This window comes from Schistocerca gregaria, chromosome 2, assembly GCF_023897955.1.
Source record: "Schistocerca gregaria isolate iqSchGreg1 chromosome 2, iqSchGreg1.2, whole genome shotgun sequence".
NCBI classification, from domain to species: Eukaryota; Metazoa; Arthropoda; class Insecta; order Orthoptera; family Acrididae; genus Schistocerca; species Schistocerca gregaria.
The window spans coordinates 702,612,715-702,638,625 of NC_064921.1; the positions used below are offsets into that span (position 1 = coordinate 702,612,715).

Genomic DNA, 25,911 nt, shown 5'->3' on the forward strand with positions numbered 1-25,911 from the left:
AGTTTTATAAGGCACATCTAATAGCATTTAATTATTAAAGAATTTTCTCCACTGAGGGACACTTAGCTCCCTGTAACGAGAATAAGTACTAATAAAAACTTCGACGACTTTATTTCCTAGATGTTGCGGCAGTACTTGCCGAAGAAAGTAAAATAATAATAATAATAATAATAATAATAAGACATAAATAAATCTCAAACTTACAAAACTCAATTGTTTTCCTTCTGCTCAGAAAAGTGTTCTCATTCAATAGTATTGCAAAGACGTGACATGAATTCTCAACTTCTTGCTTTGTCTCACTGTCATGACAGAAGGAAGTAAACAATAATTACAACGTTACAGTGAACAGCGATTTATTTACATAGAAGAGTTTGTAACACAGGAAGTGTATGATAATAGAAACATTCACGAAAACGGAATGAATAGTTTGTACAAAGGGGTTTAACCAAGAATAGCCTTGCCGTATCCCAATCCGCCATATCCGTATCCTCCATACGCCAGTGCGGGCCCAGCAATGGCAGCCCTAGCAATGGGGGCGGCGTAGGCGACTCTGGCGACGGGGGCAGCAGCGATGGCGGGGGCGGCGTAGGCTGCCCTAGCAATGGGGGCGGCGGCAATGGCTGGGGCAGCGTAGGCTGCTCTCGCATAACCGTAGCCGAGGCCGGCACCGTACGCCAGCGCTGGGGCGGCGGCGATGGCGGGGGCGGCAGCGATCGCCGGGGCCGCGGCGATGGCGGGGGCGGCGACGGCCACACGGGCGGGGGCGGCGGCAACGGCGGGGTGGGCGCCGGCCTCCTTGTGCACGACGGCGTTGAAGCCGTTGACGGGGTCGGCGGTGTAGTCGACGGTGCGGATGGAGCCGTCGGGCTCGGCCAGGCTGTAGCTGCCCTGGACGACGTCACCGCTGCGGCTCTCGTGCTGGCTCTTGGAGTCGCCCGTCAGCGCGTCCTGGACGTTGTAGGCGAAGCTGTACTCTGGGTGCGGGTCGTACTCGGCAGCGACGGCGGCGGGGGCGGCGGCGGCCACGGCCACGGGGGCGGCGCGGATGGCGGGGGCGGCGGCGATCGCTGGGGCGTAAGCTCTGGCGATTGGGGCGGCAGCGATGGCCGGGGCATATGCCCTTGCGATGGGGGCGGCGGCGATGGCGGGGGCGTAAGCCCTAGCGATGGGGGCGGCGGGCGCGAGGACTGCAGGTGCGCCCAGGTAACCGGCATGGGCCAGCGACAGAGCCGCCACGAAAATTATCACCTGTTGATACACAGAGATCACAACATTTAGCCGGCAAAAGAAAATAACGGGTGTTGGGTGCAGAGGCTATCACATTAAACATCGCTATGAGCAAGTAGGATTTCAATTTAACACTGTGGGCGTGGCTTGTCTGGACAAAACATACTAAAATAAAATATGATCGTATTTAATCTGAAGATTTCACAAGGCTTAGCCAACGAATTTGCTGAAAAGTAAAATAAGGTGTGCCAGGATAACTCAGTTGGTAAAAAAAGGTCAGTAATGTCGTTGCCCTCGAAATGGAGGGTTCCAGGTTCGAGCCCCAACCTGGTATTCACTTTTAATCTTTCAGGAAGTTTTAAAACAGCACACACTACTGTGTACAGCGATGCACAGTGGACGATTCAGAGATTTTACTTTTCGTACCACCAATTTCTTCGCGTGATCTAGACCTTCAAATTTAGCACAAAGTGCTTCTTGATGTGCAGAACAATGAATCCCACCTGTCGATCTCGCAAACAGCCTCTGGACCTGTGAACGGCCTTCACGTGCAGTCCTAAAGCGTCGACTGCACGCCAGCCACCGCAGCGACGCGAAACGCCATCAAGAAGGCGCTGACCAGCACCAATGCAGAGAGCGGTCAGCACCACACCTCCAGGAGGACAGAGCTCAGCGCCCCTGTCAACGTTGACTAAACCAGCCGCCCATCGCTGGTCGGACCCAGTTCGGTCAGGACTTCGAGAGCATCAGTACCGAGTAATAGCAAGCTTATACTTAACCTGCGTTGTGCAACTAGTAATAGCATCTCAAAGAAATTTGCATGTAGAAGGCACAGGAAGCAAGTTAAATTACGTTTATTTTCCTTTTACATGTGAAATGTCCTATTAATCTTCAAGTGTTATGATTTTGGATTCCTGTCACCGGACGTCGCAACTTCTCTCTTTCCTTCTTTGTGTCTGTGCTGATTCCCACAGCACCCTACACAACACTTCAAACCACGAACGCAGGTTAAACAGCGCTGACAGTGTGATTCTGCCACACTGGAGAGGGTTGTGCCGACCGAAAAATGCCGCTCAGCAGTGCTACATGCAATGTTGCGCTGTTCCGGATACTTCCGAGAAGGACCGAGTAAAGCCGAGTGACATGGAAGCCTTTGGCCCATCCGTGGCTCACACACGCCGCATACGTGAAATTTGGCACCGGTGGCCTCCACTATAGTAGACTGATTTGGGGCCACTCTATCGACTGGGCACGTAAAATTTCACTTTAAAAATCAATTTCTCTGTAATGAGAAACAAACTGACACTTTCCGTTGTCGCTGGGAGTCGTACGAAAGACGTGACAAGCAGGATTTTTTTGGGCTGCTGTAGCTACACGATGCAAGAACTAAATTGCAAATATTTGGCTCAACACGAAAGAAAGTGTGCCTGACAGCTCTTGGGAGGGTCACTAACACACATTTTGCAGAGGCAAATGTAACAGGCCAGCGTCTTTGCTGAGTTAAGATGATTCGTGCAGAAGACTAGCTCAAAGTATAGGGATCTGACCGGCAGTGACATTTCTAACTGAACTATCAAGATAACCGCCTAAAGTAATTTAGCACGCTGAAATAGACACAGAGGATGGAGAACAGAAGACTGGTGGGGACTGGACACCTAATTAGGACGGAAGAGGAAAGACTTCTGTCAGTAACATTCTCAGGATCCGTGGGGAGCAGAAGGGGCGTAGGACGGCCCCGGACAAGATGGGGTGATAGTGTCTGTAGGTATACTGAGGCGACAGGCCTGTGAAAAGCAGAATGGGTTGGGAAAGTTGGGAACACAAATGAGCCTAACGTGAAATATTGAAGAAGAAGAAATAAAGGGAACCCGGTCGATGTGGCCGATCGGTTCTAGGCGCTTCCGTCTGGAACCGCGAGACCGCTACTGTCGCAGGTTCGAATCCTGTCACGGGCATGGATGAGTGTGATGTCCATAGGTCAGTTAGGTTTAAGTAGTTTTAAGTTCTAGGGGACTGATGATCTCAGATGTTGAGTCCCACAATGCTCAGAGCCATTTGAACAATTTTTGAACAAGGATTCATAACTCATGATGCCTTGTCGTGGATTTATGGCTTGTTCCTGCCCAGTGTAGGCCCATTGTGGTAACCAATGCACTACTTTCTTCGTATTTGTTGTCCGCCCCCGCACCTGAGTGGACGCCGGCCCGGTAGCTCAGCGTCTTCGGTCAGAGGGTTAGCTGCTCTCTGTAATAAAAAAAAAAAACTGAGTTAATCGATCAACAACGAACTTAAACGAGTGTCTTACGACGTCCACTCCGAGCAGATGCAACGAACGAAAGCCAACAAAATGAGATTAAAAAAAAAAAGAATGTGGTAAGCGCGACAGACTGTCAATCCTAAGGGCCCGGGTGTGATTCTCGGCTTGGTCGCAGATTTTTTTCACCTCAGGGAGTGGGTGTTACGTTGTAATAATCATCATCATTTCATCCCCATCGGCAAGCAAGTCGCCGAAGTGGCGTCAAATCGAAATATTTGCACCTGGCGAATGGTCTACCCGACGGGAGACCCTAGTCGCACGGCATTTATTTATTTATTTCGTATTTGTTGCAGCCATTTCCTGATGCTCATTTGCAGCAGTAGACCTTGTATAATGTTCTAACCGAATACTCTAAAAGCAGATCTCCGTAATATACGGAATGCAATGACGGCAACCGAATTCTTGATTTAATTATTCTGTCCAAAAACTAAAACCAATCCACCTTTAAAACTACTTTCTTTGTATAAATAAACGCAATGGATGACGTATTCACCGATACAGATCTTTGCAGATTTGAAGCAGATGAAAAAGACCTATACGATGTGTAGAGGATATTAGCAAACTTGCTGGAGCAGCATGGATACCTATGACCGAAAACGTAATGCTGTGGAAGTATAGTTTAGACCTATGACAACAGTGATTTCCAAATGGCTAGTGATGATGACTATGATGATGGAATCATGTGATTCGCAGACGGCCAGGGGTTGTCTGAATATTGAGAGCTACAGACCCGGCGTTGTACCGAGGTGGCGTGCAGCAGTGTGCTGCCACTGCGGAGCCTCACCTTACAAGCCATGTTGTCCGCTGGTCAGTGCTGGCGTCCGTGTACAGTGACGGCTGGCGGGCCCCGCTTATATACTGGTCCACGGCGCTCGGCGGCTCGCTGGCAATCCCGTTTGACAGGAACGACTTGAGAGGTGCCACCCGCTACCTCAGTGCCGTGCCGGTCCTCCGTTCAGCCTGACAGGCGTCTGGCATTCCGCATTCCCACATGTCGGACACGCGCGTGCGGTGTCATCTGCTGCGCTGCACAGATCTTTTTATCTTATTTATTTTGACAGTTCATGACAATGCAACCACCAATAGTTTAAACACATCAGATCACCAACCCCTTTTAATTTTGATCTACGTACAAATCTCAGCGCAGTTGTAGAAAATGAAATACAAATTTTATAGAACTGGTATGTACAGGGTGGTCCATTGATAGTGACCGGGCCAAATACCTCACGAAATAAGCATCAAACGAAAAAACTACAAAGAACGAAACTCGTCTAGCTTGAAGGGGGAAACCAGATCGCGCTATGGTTAGCACGCTAGATGGCCCTGCCATAGGTCAAACGGATATCGACTGCGTTTTTTAAAATAGGAACCCCCATTTTATTACATATTCGTGTAGTACGTAAAAAAATTTGAATTTTTTAGTTGGACCAATTTTTTCGCTTTGCGATAGAGGGCACTGTAATAGTCACAAACGTATAAGTACGTGGTATCACGTAACATTTCGCCAGTGCGGACGGTATTTGCTTCGTGATACATTACCCTCGTTAAAATGGACCGTTTACCACTTGCGGAAAAGGTCGACATCGTGTTGATGTATGGCTATTGTGATCAAAATGCCCATCGGGCGTGTGCTATGTACGCTGCTCGGTATCCTGGACGACATCAACCAAGTGTCCGGACCGTTCGCCGGATAGTTACGTTATTTAAGGAAACAGGAAGTGTTCAGCCACATGTGAAACGTCAACCACGACGTGCAACAGATGATGATGCCCAAGTAGGTATTTTAGCTGCTGTAGCGGCTAAACCGCACATCAGTAGCAGACAAACTGCCCGAGAATCGGGAATCTCAAAAATGTCGATGCTGAGAATGCTACATCAACATCGATTGCACCCGAACCACATTTCTATGCACCAGGAAATGCATGGCGACGACTTTGAATGTCGTGTACAGTTCTGCCACTGTGCATACGAGAAATTACGGGACGATGATAGACTTTTTGCACGCATTCTATTTATCGAGGAAGCGTCATTCACTAACAGCGGTAACGTAAACTGGCATAATATGCACTATTGGGCAACGGAAAATCCACGATCGCTGCGAGAAGTGGAACATCAGCGATCTTGGCGGGTTAAAGTATGGTGCGGCATTATGGGAGGAAGGATAATTGGCCCCCATTTTATCGATGGCAATCTGAATCGTGCAGTGTATGCTGATTTCCTACGTAATGTTCTACCGATGTTACTACAAGATGTTTCAATGCATGAGAGAAGGGCGATGTACTTCCAACATGATGGATGTCCAGCACATAGTTCGCGTGCGGTTGAAGCGGTATTGAGTAGCATATTTCATGACAGGTGGATTGGTGGTCAAAGAACCATACCATGGCCCGCACGTTCACCGGATCTGACGTCCCCGGATTTCTTACTGTGGGAAAAATTGATAGGATTATTGCTGTAATGATCCACCGACAACGCCTGACAACATGCGTCAGCGCATTGTCAATGGATGTGCGAACATTAAGGATGGCGAGCTACTCGCTGTTGAGAGCAATGTCATTTCACGTATTGCCAAATGCATTGAGGTTGACGGACATCATTTTGAGCGTTTATTGCATTTATGTGGTATTTACAGGTAATCACGCTGTAACAGCATGCGTTCTCAGAACTGACAAGTTCACAGAGGTACATGTATTACATTGGAACAACCGAAATAAAATGTTGAAACGTACCTACGTTCTGTATTTTAATTTAAAAAACCTACCTGTTACCAACTGTTCGTCTAAAATTGTGAGCCATATGTTTGCGACTATTATAGCGTCATCTATTACAAAGCGAAAAAAGTGGTCCAACTAAAACCTTCATATTTCTTTACTTACTACTCGAATATGTAATAAAAAACGGGGGTTCCTATTTAAAAAAAATGCAGTTGGTATCCATTTGCCCTACGGCAGCGCCATCGAGCGGGCCAACCATAGCGCCATCTGGTTTCCCCCTTCAAGCTAGACAAGTTTCGTTCTTTGTAGTTCTTTCGTTTGACGCTTATTTCGTGAGATATTTGCCCCGGTCACGATCAATGGACCAACCTGTAGAAACGAAGCTTATCTATGTTGAAAATTTAATTGAAAGTCTGTTACAACAAAAGGCGTATTATTTTCATAAAATAATTGTGTACAAATACACTTCACTTTATGTGTCCGATTGGTCTGCCGATGCACTGGGTAAATGGGGCCGTCCTCCTGGCAACGCAATTCTTCTTTTGAGCTCTGCTCCCTAGGAGTGTCCGCTGTAGCCTATGGTCTCGTGCTGCGAATCTCCTCCTCCTCTAGCTTTCGACGTGAGTAGATATGTTGACAGCCATAATTCATTGAGAGCTGTGTATATGAATTTATACACTCTAACGTCTCTTGTTCCCAAAAGAGTGGTAACCAGCGGGAGCATTCGTACCCCACAGCACTCAGTTGATTTAGCGTCCCATCTATCCCGCTTGTCTTTGTTATATGGTTCATCTCTACTTCTTCTCCACGAGTACAAAAAGGGCTGTCGGTCAGGCCTAGGAGATACGAAAGTTGTTTTAAAACGACCGTGACAAATTTCATTCGTGCTATGGTTGCATGAAATCCTCTTGATATTATTTTCTTCGTGTACTAACGGGTTGACGGGATCACAGGTCGTATTGCTCTATAATATTTCGCTTTGATGTTGGTTCGGCTTCTCCATCCCCCATCCCACCTCTTTCGCATCGTCCTTTTAAGTCGTTGAATGAAGTCCATCTGCAGTAACGCTGAATGACATGGCGGTCCTGAATCTGCCGCCTATGCCGCTGTAGTGATTTGTTCAAAATGGTTCAAATGGCTCTGGGCACTATGGGACTTAACATCTGAGGTCATAAGTTCCCTAGAACTTAGAACTACTTAAACCTAACTAACCTAATGACATCACACACACCCATACCCGAGGCAGGATTCGAACCTGCGACCGAAGCAGTCGTGCGGTTCCGGACTGAAGCGCCTAGAACCGCTGTGTCACAGCGACCGGCTGTAGTGATTGACACAGATTAATTCTTTTTGCTGGCTTATAGGCTATTGACTTGAGTAATAATTTCATAGACGTCTGGTTGGTGTATTGCTGTGTAAAATGGTTTTCCAAGATGATGACTGTTGCTAGGGAGTCGGTTAAGATAATAATTTCGCCGTCAGTGCAGTTTCCTGCGTACTTAACTGCTTCTAAAATGGCTACTAGCTCTCCATCATAATAGACATTCCGTCAGGAAATTTATAACATCGACATACTCGTGTTATCTGGTCCACGAATGCACATATGATGACATCAGCATTAATAATCTGTATATAGTATTTTGACATCGGTTATATGTTCTAAGATTTGTTGTATCTCCATCACATGCTTTGAAGGGTTACGACAGCTATCTTTCATACTCTTCACTTTGATCTGAGTGAGGGACATAGTAGTCGTAACACGGTAGAGCTGTAGCGTGCACCACATTGTGTTGGTGTTCTTCCATATCTAAGTAATCTAGAACATATATTGGCGCATGATTGTTAGGTAAAATAGTCGACAGTTAACCCCCAGATATTCCACACAACCAACGGTCTCGTAAATGGACTATCCGCAGCTCGTGATCTCGCGGTTGCGTTCTCGCTTCCTAAGTACGTGGTTCCGGGTTAGATTCTCGGCGGGATCAGGGATGTTTCACCTGCCTCAACTGCCTCACCTGCCCCACAAACCAAACAGCGTCATCATCATCGTAAACAGACTATGCTTTAGCATGAATTTAGATGGGAGGTGACGCTGTCGGAGGTGCAGAGATACTTCTGCTGTCTCCCATAACAGTAGCTTTGTTGGCGTCGTTTTTATCACACCAACACGGATGCGGAGAGCTTTATACTGTATTTTGTCCAGTTTGCTGGCTTGCAGATCCGTAACAGATGTATGCATAGCCGAGTCATGCACGAATAAGTGCTCTGTAAATTCTATGAAACTTGGGGTCTGCCCTTCCAGCCAATACCCGTAAATGATTGTAGAATATTTATTGCTCTTTCGCATTTTTGTGCCACTCTTCCAACGTGTGGGCTCCATGCTAGTTCGTGCTCTATCTGCAAGCCTAAATATTTGACAGTTTTCTTGACTGGAAATTTATATGGGCATACTTTTATTTGACTCAAGCCTGTACATTCGTGTCTACTGAATACACAGACATAGGTCTTACTAGGGGACATATCAAGTGAGTTATATAGCAGCCAAGTCTGGAAATTCTCCACCAGTTGTCCTAATGTCTCATTGCGCTGATTTAATGTCTCAACGGTTGCTTAAAAAGCAAAGATCATCAGCAAATTGCAAGGTCTGTGTTGTCCCCCACCACATCATGTATATCCGTACTGTATAGATTGAAAAGCCATGGGGACAAAATAGAACCTTGCGGCAAACCAGCACTTGCGACCCGATTGTTTGATCACCATTTCTAATAATGATTTGTCGGTGCGATAATATCTGTTGTAGATTTAGAGCAAATCTTTTGGGCTCACCGTAATTAATCAGCTTACATGTTGATATCGGTACTGAGACAGTCTTGTAGCATTTGTTAAATTTGTGAAAATTGTCAATAAGTGTTTATTTTCACTTTAGGATTTGCGAATTTCGGTTGTTAAAAGCATTAGAACTTAGTCTGCGCCCATTCCTCGTTTAACCCCAAATGTTACGGCAATAGAATGCCAGTATTTTCCGCTTACAACTTCCATCTGTTCTTCATCATCATTTTAATGTTTCGTGTGTACACGTCAATAACTTTATTGGTTTATACGATTCAACATTATCCCCATCCTTGTCTCGTTTCTTAACTGTCGCTATTCTTTCTAGTTTCATGGACGGGATAACGACACATTGCTCCCATACTCTATTCGAGATATTAATTAGGTGTTGTCTTTCCACTCGTGGGAGATGCCATATCATTTCATAGCTAATATTGTCAGGGCCCAACGCTGTACACCTCGCATGTAGTAGTGCTTTGCCCATCTCTGTTAGGCTGTCCGATTGCAAAAGGTTCGGCTTTGAATGCCCACACCTTTGTTGAGGTCTGGTATCCACCGTAGGGAGAACCAGTTGCTGCAGTATTGCCTCTAACATGTTCTCCGATGGAGGAGCCTCCCGTGGCGTGGTCCTCCCTTTGTTTGCGAAGTGTTTAATTTTCTCCCAAACCTTTGCGAATGGTGTTTGTTTAGTGAAAATGGAACAAAGTCCTCCGAACTTCTTTTTAGCTTTTGTTTCAAAATAGGTTTGGCTTTCGCTATCGCACGTTTAAAAGGAAGATATATTTCTGCTGTTGAGAGTCTCTTGTGTCGCCTTACTGCCTCTGTTCGCATTGCCTTTGCGTCCTAGCATTTCGCACCCCACCATAGTCTTGTAGGCCGTCTTGGAATGCAACACGTTCGCTCTTCCAGTATGGGCTTACTAGTAGCATTGGTGATGGACTCCGTAAAAGTTGTATAGCTTGCTACAGGCCTGTGTCTTTCCGCAAGTACTTCTACGTTATATTTCTTACGTAGCTTTCCGTGAATCACACATATGCATATTACAACGATTTTCGCTAAACCATTTCTGGCCGTGGAAGTTTATTAGCAGCGGTCGGTCTTCCTATACTACTGGGCCTTGCACCACTTCACGATAGGAACCAATTCGATTCATGCAATAGTTAGGTCAACTGCTGACTTTCCTTGACTGCGTATACTGTTGCGAGTCGCCTAGCCATCATTCAAAATTACTAAATTTTCTTCATCAATTATTTCCGGCATTATATTCCCCTCTCTATCTGCCAGTGTGTATTGAGATTTCCCAAAATGACTTTAGAGCCTTCCACTTGCTGTACACTGGGCGCTCTGTGTACTGAAAGAACTGACGTGGTTTTACTTGCAATGGTTACTTCAATAGCACATGCCTCGATTCCCCTGATTCTGTTGTTTATTTCGAACTGTTTGTAATGTAAATCTTCACGGATCAACATTGCTGTGTGTCCGTAACTGTCCTCTCTGTCAGCTCGTACAACTTGGTAGCCTGGAAGTTGAAGTTTTCATCTGGAGCTAGGCATGTTTCGCTAATGGCACACAACTTAGTATCATTACTTTGCGGCAGGTTTTGTAGAACCTTTACATTGTTTGTTATAGACCTAGCGTTCAACGGCAATACATCCATTGCGAATTTAGCTGTTTTCAGCTGTTCCAGTACACAATTGAAGGTATTTCTCTCCCTCAAATATCTTCCGGGTGGTTACTGGTTCATTACAGTCACCTGTTTTTATTCGCACCACAATTCGTGTTAGAAGTTCTACTACTAATTCTGTAAAGGTATTAGGTCTTTTGTAACCATTGCTTATTGTTTGCTGGGAACGGTACGGGTTGATTCCAACTGCGCTCCCTGTTAAACATCTGGGGTTGTGGAGGTGTTCGCGTAATATATCATAATACACTGAGTTGTGGCGTAGCAGAGGCTTTTTTACCTTACAAGTACAGTGCCGGTACGTGGAACCTGCGCTGTGGAATGAGACATTTCCCTTGTGCATGTAGGAGCCGGTAGTGTTATTGCGGTCCCACACACCGAATCGTTCACTGTGTAGCGCGTATTGGGGTTTAGGAGAATGAATAAAATAAGCTACTAAAACAGTTGTACAACATGAAAAATGTGATGGCAGTGGATCTACTCTCCTGTAGCAGAGAAGGAAATTCTTTTAGGGCTATATTCGGGACTAAATACGATCTGTTGTTCAATGTGGGTGGAAAGTTTTGCTGACGTGTAACGGTTTCAGAGTAAGAACTGTTTTTTAATATACCGTAAATGGACACATACTGAGGTGGCCTCAGACCAGGAAAAGTTACAACACATGTTTCACGTTGCAGAACTGTTTTCGTAGGTTATTTTATCTATTCTCCTAAACTCCAGTACTTCCACTGACAATTTTATTTCTTGCATTAATTCGTCTGTGTCAAGATTTACATCCGCTCTTCGTATCCCTCCCTGTTTATATAGTAGGTGGTTTGGTATATATACGGTTCTGGCCGAAGGCTAGCCATTGTCTGAGACTTCACTCTTCTGCTGACTGTTCCCACTTTCATCCTTTAACCTATTTCTTCTTGCTACTTTAATATTCCAAACCTAGCCTCCGACTTTCGGTATGTTTGTGAAACAATTTCTCAGTGGCCATAGGACGGAGCTTTCCTACGATGCAGGTTTTCCCTTCGATAAATACCATGTAAGGACCCCGATCTGGTATCTTGTAAAAGCGGATTTTTCTATCTTCACTCAGAGTAAGTTTCTGCATAATCGTTATTCTGTTCCACACCACTGCCTACAACCATGTCTGATTGATTCACATGCGTCATGTGTTGCATTTCGTTATCTACCACATTGTCACCCAATGCCATTCGTTTATCAGCTCCACATTTTCTTTGCAGGCCTGCTGCACGTATTCTGTCAGCCCAAATTGTACAGTCTGATTCCACGTCTGAGCTCACTTGTGACTCTGCTGGGTTTCTGCACTACCGCCTTGGCTACCACTGATCACTTCACCATGTAGTCTGCGGGAACCGGACGGCCTAGTGGACTGCCGCCTCATTCTCCGTAGGGACCTCACTTAAGAATCACTGTTTTATTACCGTTTACCTGTTTTACATGATAACAGATCCAGGTCCTTACATGGTATTTATCGAAGAAAAACCGGCAACGCAGGAAATCTCTATCCCTCAATTGTTTAACTGTGTATTCCGTTAATCAAGATTCACTTCCGAGATACTGCACGCGGAAGTAAGACACTTGCTTCCAGAGAGCGTTCGCGCACGATGTTTACTCAACCACATCTTCTGCAAGACTGGACAGATCTCTTCTGACTGGAACTCTGCAGCTCCTACATTTAGCATGTTATTCCTGGTTTGTGACCCTTTCTTAGTAGCAAAAACAGAAACTGCTCAATTATTTTTGCTGTTGACGAATAACAAATTAACTACATGAAGCACAACACCGTCTAGAGATTTGTTTTGGTCATTTCACTGAACTGTTCGGTATTTCAGTCCCCTATTCGGTGTTCCGCGCCGAAGTGTAAGTGGTTCGGTATTTTTAGAAATGCATTCATATGACTGCAAAGTCAAGTTTCTTCCTCCCCAAACTCGTATTCGGGGAAAACATTTTTAAGCGGAGATACGCCAAATGTAAAACAAAATTATCAAAAGGATGATGGTAGTTCCATGAGGAATAACTTTGTGGGAAGAGTCTTCAGCCACATTATTTTTTGGTCTGACACTAGAGGCAAATTGAGTGTCGATACAGTAAAAGCAGCATTATGTATACATTGTAATTTGAAGTTCGCAACATGTAACGACTCATACAAAATAGTAAAGGCAACAAAGGTTTGTTGAAAGCTGTAACTGGCGATAATTATCATAATTTTTTAATGTTTACTGACTATTTTGTTGTGTTCACTCTCGCCCTCAATCAACAAATCCTTTCGAAAGGCAATGTTGTAAGAGGTCCGTAATTAAAGAATTTGTTGCTAGCGCACTCGAGCTGATGTAATTTCGATGTATTGCTCACGCGCTGCTGCGATATATAAGCTAGAAAAGAATCTGAGACCAAAGAGCAGTATTGACTGCAATAAGAACTGTGTGTTAGTAGGAGTAAGTTGTTGCTAGCGAGCAGTCGTGTCTGGTGTATCGTGTTGGCTGGGCCGGTCTTGTGCAGCGATGGCGGAGCCTGAGCGTTGTAGGATAAGGTAAAAGCAACCTCGCGCATATGTAGTATTGTTACATCAAGTCCCAAGTAAATGTTTAAAAAAATCTGTTAATAATAATCTTTCTCATAAAAGTAACTTTTGACATTCATCTCAATTTAAAGAATTCACTAATTTCTCCAATCCTTGGCCATCCCGATTATTGAAAAGGAAAATCAGTTCTTCCCTTTTATATAAGACAAATCTATCGGCCAGCATTGCACTTAGCTGCGCCAGGAAAAATTTCTTATAGGAGCAGATATATACGCGTTATCCGGCGACCTAATTAAGGTAAGATTTTTCAGCTTATTCAGAATGATGTATCAGGGCCATGACGCAGCATTGCTGACGTCCAAAATTTACCAGGTTAAATTGACTGTCAATTATTGAAAGGTTATAAGTGACCCACATTTTTTTTATTGAGGGATTAGTCACATTTTATTATTGATACGTTACGCAATTTTCCTGTTGGTAGGTTATACTGAATGTGAACGACATAATTATATTTTTTTACTGTTGAGAGGTTTAGAAATTTTTCTGTTTTGAGGTTACAGTAAATGAGAATATTATTCATATTATTTTATTTTGTGGGGAGGTTACACTTGGCGACAACCGGCCAGGATCGTATTTTTGTGAATTTCTGAGAAGTGGTCAGCTATATATCTGCTCTTATTTACTTAATATTAAAAGTAGTTTGCATCTGGCGCAACGCATTTACTAATTTGTCACTTTTTCTTTCACAGACCATCGGCAATTTATTGCTCTTTGTTGTAACTGTATTTGTTCCATTTTTGCTCTTTCTTTGTTGGATTTTGTGGTTAACTTTGAGTTGTGAAAATGCCGCGAAAAACTGCTAACAGTACATCGCGAGTCTTAATGAGTGAAAAAGCCGACTTTAATAACTTGACTGATAATACTAGCGACACTCAGTGTCTTGATGATAATCCTCCAGTTACAGACAATCAGTGCGTACCGATCACTAGTAATGATTTTAATGCTAATGATGAGCAAAAAAATTCGATTGTGTCCTCTGTTAATTTAACGACAATTGATGACGCGGCACTTTCCGTTACAATGAACGCTGCCCAGTTTAACAAACCTGATTTGCAAAATTCACACAGTGAACAGATAAATTTTTCTCACGAAGATGAACAATGTAGTCAAAAAACGTCAGATTTATTTGATTATGAGGTAGTGACCCACAGTGCACGTCCAATTAGCAAACCTTTTCGTGAATCAGGCAGTGACCAGATGGTTTCACAAAACGTGACAAATGCAGACACACTATCACACAGTACAGAAAAATAGAGTCGGTAATTTTGGCTTGGATCAAGTTGTGGCATTACTGCTACAATTCAATGAAAAACAAACCAACAATTACAAACAACTTAATGAAAAACTTGACAACAATTCCAAACAGTCGAATGAAAAACTAGATAATAATTCCAAACAACTTCATGAAAAATTAGACAACAATTGCAAACAACTTAGTGAACAGATTACAGCCGTTGCTGTGCAATGTCATAATACTAAAGAACAATTACGTGAGGAAATTAAGGCTTGTGCTAGGAATAGTAGTGAAGAAACTAGATCAGTTGCACAAGAATTAAGTAATTTTCAGCTATCGCAAACACATTTTGGCAACAATAGAGGGTTTTCCCCACAACATCAACGAAACCAGTCGGTTAGCATACCTAACCAACAATGTAGTTTGCAAGGTCAACCAAGCTTTAATGTTTCGCCGCCTACACGTATAGCGTCGGCTCCGCCAAATAGTAACGCACAGCAACAAGGAAATCACTACGTACAGAAAACACACCATTTCAACTCATATCGCAATGCGCCGCATAGCAACGATTATTATGACAGACGTAAAAGCAATGAGCACAGTTTTCAGCGTAACAGTCGGTCTTACCAGCAGCATAATCAACCACAACAACATATTATCATGAATGAACCAGACAGTAGATATCATCCCGAACGTAATACGTCAGGAAGAAATAACAGAACAGTACAAATAGTTGAAATGCCACAGCATCCTTCCGCAAATAATAGTGCGTGAGATAGAATGTGACTAGATACAGTACAGATTACATCTTCTAGCAAGGTAAGCAATACTTTTGACGCACAGAATCATGTTCACGAAAATGTTATTACTTTTGACGACTTCCGAGACACACTTTTGCAGGAAAAACCAGTTATTCAAAAAACCATTTCCCACCCTGTCATTGAAGTAAAGATTGGATCATCCACATTTTCAGCAGTAATCGACTCTGGATCACCTATGTCAGTTATAAATGAGGAAACTTTCAACGATTGTAACGAAGAGAATACTTATCCTACGTTACCATTAGGCAAAACTAAAGTAAAAGGACCAGTATCTGGTAAAGGAGTAGATGTAAAATTACAGACACACTTATCATTTTGTATTGCAGGTCATACGTTTCACTCAAATTTTTGGATTGTTCGCTTATTGACAACAGACGTTATTTTAGGTACGATTTTTCTGGTACAACACGACGCAGTTATTGACTTTCAAATTTCCTATTTAATGTTAAAAGATGAAAATGTACAACTGGCATTAGAATTTCAGCACTCTTTATCTGCAGAAGAACAAACAATTGATCGGACAGAGGTCATTTCTGCATCACGTAACATAGACTGTCATTCCACATTGTTCACAGATACGTTTGTACACAACTATAATACACCAGACGAAGCTGACTATAACGTTATGCAAATGATTTCTGATAAAGTAAAACAAAGCAGCGCAAATACAAACGACGAACGTACGCAACTACGCAAAATTCTTTTACGGCAAGCTCCAGTTTTTGACAACATCCCTGGTACTATATCCGGTTTCATGTATGAATTTCAAGTCAAACAGCACGACACATTTAAAGCCAAACATTATCCCATTCCGTATATTCACAGAGAACAGGTTAAGAAAGAGTTGCAAGCTATGCTTGACCAAGGTATTATTCAACCAGCAGTTAGTCCGTACATAAACCCGCTCCATATTGTTAAGAAAAAGGATGGATCACTTCGCCTCGTACTTGATTCGCGTCACATCAATGACATTATTATCAATGAAACAGATCGCCCAGAAACACTAGAAGAACTTCTACAGAAATTTCATGGTACTGCTATTTATTCCACATTAGATTTGAAATCGGGATTTTGGCAAATTTAGCTCCACCCGAACTGCAGAAAGTACACAGCATTTCTCTGTTTTGGTGACTGTTATCAATTTTGCAAATTACCGTTCGGTTTAACAATTTCTTCAGCAGCGTTTATTCGCGGTTTGAATACTATACTTCCGACAGAACTTAAAGACCGAATCACAACGTATGTAGACGACATTCTTATTGCAGAAGCTAACTGGTCTGAACACAATTTGATTCTGGAACAACTGTTGCAAACTTTTCGTGCACAAGGACTCACAATTAATCTTAGCAAATCACACTTTGGCAAAACTTCCATAAAATTTCTTGGACATGTAATTTCAGCAGAAGGCATTGCGCCTGACACGGAAAAACTTCAAGCTTTACGTGACATTACTGTTCCAACGACAAAGAAACAATTACGCAGCTTTCTGGGATTAATTAACTTTTTCCGTAAATTTATTCATTACATTGCTTTAGACACATCTAGATTATGTCAATTGACGGGTAAAAACACTATTTGGTCCTGGGATAGCCAAGCGCAGTCTGAATTTGTCAATCTGAAACAAGCTTTGTTGAATGCACCACTTTTATCACACCCAGATCTCACTAGAAATTTTTCCATTGCCACCGACAGTTCTAACACAGCTTTAGGCGTACACATTTTTCAGGAAATTGAAGAAGATGGTAATACAGTAATTAAAAACATCGCCTTTGCAAGTCGCATTCTGTCATCTGCTGAACGCAATTATTCTGTTACAGAACTTGAAATTTAACCTGTTCCGTAAATTTTCGTCTCGCCTGTTTTTAGAATGGGGGACTGATGACCTTAGCTGTTTAGTCCCCCTTAAACATACCAACAACCACCACCACCATTATGTGTCGTATGGAAATTGACCCGATTTAGGCATTTTCTTTATTGAAGACATACTACCGTTTACACAGACCATAGAGCTATCCAGTTTTTACTTTCCGCTAAATTTACACATGACAGATTAAGCAGATGGAAACTGTATTTACAGGAATTTAATTTTACAATTGTTCACATTCCCGGTACACAAAATATTGTAGCAGACGCACTATCCCGTTCTCTCTGCAACAATCAGCAACACATCGCAACCAACTTCTGCCAAGCAAATTCTAGCGTCATGTATATTCAACAAGTCGCATTTGAAAACTTCATTTCGTCGTCATTACGAGACATGGCACAAGAGCAGAGTAAAGACAACGTATGGAAAGAAATTAAACACCTTTGGCAAGATAAGAATAACGCTACCATTAGAAACCATTACACGGTACGCAATAATATTCTGTTTCGCCGCTCTCACCCTGACGAGAACAACTGGTTATTATGCATTCCTGACGAACTTGTTAACAAATTAATTTGGTATACTCATTTAAGTTACGCACATTATGGAGCCAGAAAATGATTTCTTATACTGAGACAGAACTGTTATTTTCCCAACATGGAGAAACGTATTCGACGAGTTTTGGCGTCATGTAAAATCTGCCAGAAAGCTAAATCAGACACGACTTCACATATTCCTCCGTTACATCACATTGTACCTGTTACATTGAGACACATGGCCGCTGTAGACATTTTTGGACCGATTCCCAGAACTAATAGAGGTTTCTGCTACATCTTTGTCGCTGTTGAACTCACACTCCGTTACACAAATCTACTGCTAAATCTGTTCCGCATGCATTTGTAAAACATTTTTTGTTTCATGTAGGGCATGTATTGAAAGTAATTTCCGACAATGGACCACAATTTCGATCTGCGATATGGACACGTATGTTACGAGCTAGAAACATTTCTCCGATCTATGTATCTAAGTATCACGCTTCTTCGAACCCTTGTGAACGACTGATGAAAGAAATTGGTAAACTGTGTAGAATGTACTGCCATAAAAGACATATTGATTGGGATACACACATACTCTCACTTCAGGGTGTAATTAACTCCATACCAAATGAATCTACTATGCTATCTCCGACTGTTATATTGAAAAATGTTGAACCACTTAACAAAATTAAAGAATTATTATCTTTTCCTACATCTCGTCGACTACGCCACCATGAAATAATTGAGACTGCGCTCAACAACATCAAATGTGCCGCAGAGCGCCGGAGACGACAGCACAAACAGGTTTGTACACGCCGTGACTTCCACATTGGACAGAAGATATTAGTACGCACGCATTATTTATCCAACAGAGGAAAGAGTGGATGCAGTAAATTTGAACTTCTATACGCAGGTCCATACAGAATTCGCAGCATTCCTCATCCCAATGTGGTACATGTTGAAACTTTGAGAACCAGAAAAAGCAAGGGCAATCACCATATTTCCAATATTAAACCCTTTATTGAATGAACATACTTTACGATCTATCACACTGTACCGCCATTTCCTGATATTTATATGACCACTCACGCAATTATATTTATGTGACTACTTACTGATGATTTTCATATTTTTCCTGGCAAGTGTCCGGCAAGGTAAGGTTAGCAGGTCACTTTTCTTGTCGTTATATATCAGACCGTGCACTTTTTCGGTTTTTTGTGTATGTATGATTGTTTTCCTATCGAAAGTAGAATTTTTGTCTGTATGCACTATGAAATGTTTAAGATGTAACAAACACCAGTTGACTTTGACGTTTTTCCTTATGATGTCTCAACATCTTGACTATTCTACATTTTTTTGCTACTACATTATGATACTGTGTGTACATTTTTTGCACTTGAAAACTGTCTTTGTTTTTGACCTAATATGTTTTCTGTCATGCTATGCTGTATGCTTAATTATGTTACTAGAAACAAGTTTTTATTTAAAGGGTATATGAATTAAATGCAAGATATTAATCCATATTCATCATTTTTCAGAAAGCAGTACCGTGTAAAAGAAATGAATTAAACAACCACAGTGGTTTACTATGAAATGGAAATTTTACCATCAGAATGAAGGAAAGAAAATGCAATATAGTATCATGAAGAGTAAAAGGATCAGAATTAACAAGCATTAACCAGAATATACTGTACACATCGTATGATAGCAGTCTTGACTAATTATTTTTCTTTCAGAATACAAGGCGATTGATGCAGACTGTCAGACAGAACTACAGATGTTAATTTTAGTGATGAAATATGCTAAAAGTAAGAAGCTCTATACTATATGAAGTAATGAATGATAATGAATAGTTGTATGAAGTAAATGACAATATGAATATGCATAATGAAGTGTCTATTTTTTGCAGATGGTAATAAATGATGATGAATAGTTATATGAAGTATATGGTAATATGAATAATGAAGTTTTTCTTTGCAGGTGGTTATAGTGATGAAGTTATGATAATATGAATAATGAAGTTTTTCTTTGCAGATGATGATAATATTTACTGTTAGTTAAGAAATGCTATGTAGTTATTTAAGTATTTGTTGCAGTTCCTTTTGACAGTATGTCTTATGTCGCATAGTATAATGACTGAATGTTTTGGAAAAGACAGCTAGAGCACATACATATTAAGTACACGTTTCATTACCTGCTAATTCGAAGTTTTCTACTTTTCAGCATAATATAAATTTATTTCTTTCAGGTCAATAACTCATTTTGTAATTTTTCCAGGAGAAGCTTTTCAGCATATTAATATGCTATAAGCTGTTAGTTATTAAACCTGTTCTAGTACTTGCATTTTTTTACCCAGTTGTGTCTATCATTTATGAATGTGATCACATATACTGTACTTATTTCATAACCTTACTACAGCTGACTCATGACGAATGACGTTAATAATCCTTATTTCCAGCAATAAGTCAAAAGCAAATATTTTCATGCCCCAGCAATTAATTATCGATTCCAGTGCAATGCATTTCTAGCAAAAAAAAAAAAAAAAAAAAAAAAAAAATATTACGAGGCCCAACTATTACCAGTATACAACTAAATAATGCTACCAGTTTAAGATATATTTGTAGTCCTAAAGATAATGTAAATTTTCTGTGTATTGATTCCATTATGTCTATGTTTTATTGGACTACCGACCTTGAGTAATAGTTCCAATGTCTTACATTTTAAATATGTCTTATGTCACTTACATGATATCATATATAAACACCAGTAGCTTGATGCTACACTCAATAGCTCCTGTTTTAAATGATGACTTGTGAATAACACTGAATAATGTTTTTTAACACTATATGAATACTTTGTAACTGGCCAATGAATGCCAATAATTATTCAAATCGTTTGATACACTAATGTAATTCTCAATGATGACTAGCATAAGACTTAATGTTTTTCACCTTCTGACCTAATTACCAGCAGTTACTGCAATATCCGTGTGTCCTGTCCATCCTCATGATCATGGAGCACTATATTGGTTTTTCCACTAATTCTACGTTGCTGTAAGAGTATGGATTCTATAAAAATATGGTGTTGACATATCAAGCTGTCCACCACCTTGAACGATGGAGTGTTATTATGGTCCTACTGTTTGGTGTACCTAATGTACTACCAAAATGATTACACTGAATATTAATACAACATTTCAGTGTCCCTCCCCCCATGAACCATGGACCTTGCTGTTGGTGGGGAGGCTTGCGTGCCTCAGCGATACAGATGGCCGTACCGTAGGTGCAACCACAACGGAGGGGTATCTGTTGAGAGGCCAGACAAACGTGTGGTTCCTGAAGAGGGGCAGCAGCCTTTTCAGTAGTTGCAGGGGCAACAGTCTGGATGATTGACTGATCTGGCCTTGCAACATAAACCAAAACGGCCTTGCTGTGCTGGTACTGCGAACGGCTGAAAGCAAGGGGAAACTACAGCCGTAATTTTTCCCGAGGACATGCAGCTTTACTGTATGATTAAATGATGATGGCATCCTCTTGGGTAAAATATTCCGGAGGTAAAATAGTCCCCCATTCGGATCTCCGGGCGGGGACTACTCAGGAGGATGTCGTTATCAGGAGAAAGAAAACTGGCATTCTACGGATCGGAGCGTGGAATGTCAGATCCCTTAATCGGGCAGGTAGGTTAGAAAATTTAAAAAGGGAAATGGATAGGTTAAAATTAGATATAGTGGGAATTAGTGAAGTTCGGTGGCAGGAGGAACAAGACTTCTGGTCAGGTGATTACAGGGTTATAAATACAAAATCAAATAGGGGTAATGCAGGAGTAGGTTTACTAATGAATAGGAAAATAGGAATGCGAGTAAGCTACTACAAACAGCATAGTGAACGCATTACTGTGGCCAAGATAGATACGAAGCCCACACCTACTACAGTAGTACAAGTTTATATGCCAACTAGCTCTGCAGATGATGAAGAAATTGAAGAAATGTACGATGAAATAAAAGAAATTATTCAGATAGTGAAGGGAGACGAAAATTTAATAGTAATGGGTGACTGGAATTCGAGTGTAGGAAAAGGGAGAGAAGGAAACATAGTAGGTGAATATGGATTGGGGCTAAGAAATGAAAGAGGAAGCCGCCTAGTAGAATTTTGCACAGAGCACAACTTAATCATAGCTAACACTTGGTTTAAGAATCATGAAAGAAGGTTGTATACGTGGAAGAACCCTGGAGATACTAAAAGGTATCAGATAGATTATATAATGGTAAGACAGAGATTTAGGAACCAGGTTTTAAGTTGTAAGACATTTCCAGGGGCAGATGTGGACTCTGACCACAATCTATTGGTTATGACCTGTAGATTAAAACTGAAGAAACTGCAAAAATGTGGGAAATTAAGGAGATGGGACCTGGATAAACTGAAAGAACCAGAGGTTGTACAGAGTTTCAGGGAGAGGATAAGGGAACAATTGACAGGAATAGGGGAAAGAAATACAGTAGAAGAAGAATGGGTAGCTCTGAGGGATGAAGTAGTGAAGGCAGTAGAGGATAAAGTAGGTACAAAGACGAGGGCTGCTAGAAATCCTTGGGTAACAGAAGAAATATTGAATTTAATTGATGAAAGGAGAAAATATAAAAATGCAGTAAATGAAGCAGGCAAAAAGGAATACAAACGTCTCAAAAATGAGATCGACAGGAAGTGCAAAATGGCTAAACAGGGATGGCTAGAGGACAAATGTAAGGATGTAGAAGCTTATCTCACTAGGGGTAAGATAGATACTGCCTACAGGAAAATTAAAGAGACCTTTGGAGAGAAGAGAACCATGTGTATGAATATCAAGAGCTCAGATGGCAACCCAGTTCTAAGCAAAGAAGGGAAGGCAGAAAGGTGGAAGGAGTATATAGAAGGTTTATACAAGGGCGATGTACTTGAGGACAATATTATGGAAATGGAAGAGGATGTAGATGAAGACGAAATGGGAGATACGATACTGCGTGAAGAGTTTGACAGAGCACTGAAAGACCTGAGTCGAAACAAGGCCCCCGGAGTAGACAACATTCCATTAGAACTACTGACGGCCTTGGGAGAACCAGTCCTGACAAAACTCTACCAGCTGGTGAGCAAGATGTATGAGACAGGCGAAATACCCTCAGACTTCAAGAAGAATATAATAATTCCAATCCCAAAGAAAGCAGGTGCTGACAGATGTGAAAATTACCGAACTATCAGTTTAATAAGCCACGGCTGCAAAATACTAACGCGAATTCTTTACAGACGAATGGAAAAACTGGTAGATGCAGACCTCGGGGAGGATCAGTTTGGATTCCGTCGAAATGTTGGAACACGTGAGGCAATACTGACCTTACGACTTATCTTAGAAGAAAGATTAAGAAAAGGCAAACTTACGTTTCTAGCATTTGTAGACTTAGAGAAAGCTTTTGACAATGTTGACTGGAATACTCTTTTTCAAATTCTAAAGGTGGCAGGGGTAAAATACAGGGAGCGAAAGGCTATTTATAATTTGTACAGAAACCAGATGGCAGTAATAAGAGTCGAGGGGCATGAAAGGGAAGCAGTGGTTGGGAAAGGAGTGAGACAGGGTTGTAGCCTCTCCCCGATGTTATTCAATCTGTATATTGAGCAAGCAGTAAAGGAAACAAAAGAAAAATTTGGAGTAGGTATTAAAATTCATGGAGACGAAGTAAAAACTTTGAGGTTCGCCGATGACATTGTAATTCTGTCAGAGACGGCAAAGGACTTGGAAGAGCAGTTGAACGGAATGGACAGTGTCTTGAAAGGAGGATATAAGATGAACATTAACAAAAGCAAAACGAGGATAATGGAATGTTGTCAAATTAAATCGGGTGATGCTGAGGGAATTAGATTAGGAAATGAGACACTTAAAGTAGTAAAGGAGTTTTGCTATTTGGGGAGCAAAATAACTGATGATGGTCGAAGTAGAGAGGATATAAAATGTAGACTGGCAATGGCAAGGAAAGCGTTTCTAAAGAATAGAAATTCGTTAACATCGAGTATAGATTTAAGTGTCAGGAAGTCGTTTCTGAAAGTATTTGTATGGAGTGTAGCCATGTATGGAAGTGAAACATGGACGATAAATAGTTTGGACAAGAAGAGAATAGAAGCTTTCGAAACGTGGTGCTACAGAAGAATGCTGAAGATTAGATGGGTAGGTCTTGAATAAGATTGGTGAGAAGAGGAATTTGTGGCACAACTTGACAACAAGAAGGGACCGGTTGGTAGGACATGTTCTGAGGCATCAGGAGATCACAAATTTAGCGTTGGAGGGTAGCGTGTAGGGTAAAAATCGTAGAGGGAGACCAGGAGATGAATACACTAAGCAGATTGAGAAGGATGTAGGTTGCAGTAAGTACTGGGAGATGAAGAAGTTTGCGCAGGATAGAGTAGCATGGAGAGCTGCATCAAACCAGTCTCAGGACTGAAGACAACAACAACAACAACATTTCAGTGTCTTGGCTACACTGATAAATACTTCAGGGAAGAAAAATTCATATTGTCTCACTTGGTGTTGTGCTTCTGTAGAAAGATATGGACATTCAGTGCAGCTACGTGCAACCTACTGTGCTACAACCATGATGCAATCTTTCCCATTCCTTTCCTAGTTCCTGTAAATAGTAAAGGCTTATACAGTGCATTTAAATTATTTTAAAATTATAAAGACATATATATAGTGCGTGTGCACTTTATTTCTTTTCTTAACGAATTCAGCACTTACAAAATGTTTAAATCTTTTATCGTGCATGTGCACTTTATTTCTTTTCTTAATGAATTCATCACTTACAAAATGTTAAAACTTTTTATGGTGCGTGTGCACTTTATTACATTTGTTAATGTGATCAGTTCATGTAAAAATGCCAAACATGTATACTGTGCGTGTGCACTTTGTCATTTGTTAATATATTTTGTACTCATTGCGTATATACTTTGTCATTTCTGAATATGTTTTGTACTCAGTGCGTGTGCACTTTATTTAATTTCTTAATATGTTCTACACTTATCAATGATGTATATACTCTGTGATTGTAGCCTTAGTAAACTAAATAGATTATAGAAAAATTTGTTGCTCATGGCAAGTCCAATTGACTCACCATCGCTGGCAAATTTTTGCCCCCCAGTGGAGGGTTATGTAAGAGGTCCGTAATTAAAGAATTTGTTGCTGGCGCACTCGAGCTGATGTAATTTCGATGTATTGCTCACGCGCTGCCTTCGATATGTAAGCTAGAAGAGAATCTGAGACCAAAGAGCAGTACTGACTGCAGTAAGAACTGTGTGTTAGTACGAGTAAGTTGTTGCTAGCGAGCAGTCGTGTCTGGTGTATCGTGTTGGCTGGGCCGGTCGTGTGCAGCGATGGCGGAGCCTGAGCGTTGTAGGATAACGTAAAAGCAACCTCGCGCATATGTAGTATTGTTACATCAAGTCCCAAGTAAATGTTTAAAAAAATCTGTTAATAATAATCTTTCTCATAAAAGTAACTTTTGACATTCATCTCAATTTAAAGAATTCACTAATTTCTCCAATCCTTGGCCATCCCGATTATTGAAAAGGAAAATCAGTTCTTCCCTTTTATATAAGACAAATCTATCGGCCAGCATTGCACTTAGCTGCGCCAGGAAAAATTTCTTATAGGAGCAGATATATACGCGTTATCCGGTGACCTAATTAAGGTAAGATTTTTCAGTTTATTCAGAATGATGTATCAGGGCCATGACGCAGCATTGCTGACGTCCAAAATTTACCAGGTTAAATTGACTGTCAATTATTGAAAGGTTATAAGTGACCCACATTTTTTTTTTTATTGAGAGATTAGTCACATTTTATTATTGATACGTTACGCAATTTTCCTGTTGGTAGGTTATACTGAATGTGAACGACATAATTATATTTTTTTTACTGTTGAGAGGTTTAGAAATTTTTCTGTTTTGAGGTTACAGTAAATGAGAATATTATTCATATTATTTTATTTTGTGGGGAGGTTACAATGTTCAGTAATTTTGTCCACAGATCTGGTAATCCTACTACAGATATCACTTTTGTAACGTTGGTAACAGGGGTTCATA

General features: G+C 41.4%; 1 protein-coding gene across 1 annotated transcript in view; it reads right to left on the minus strand.

Annotated features, from left to right (window-relative positions):
- Positions 1-336: 336 nt before the first annotated feature.
- Positions 337-25,911, minus strand: part of LOC126335943 (ice-structuring glycoprotein-like) — a 45,604-nt gene continuing 20,029 nt past the window's right edge. The window contains exon 3 of the mRNA XM_049999420.1: positions 337-1,248. Within this exon, the coding sequence (XP_049855377.1) occupies positions 442-1,248 (807 nt within the window). The 3' untranslated portion in view covers positions 337-441. The remainder of the gene's footprint in view (positions 1,249-25,911) is intronic.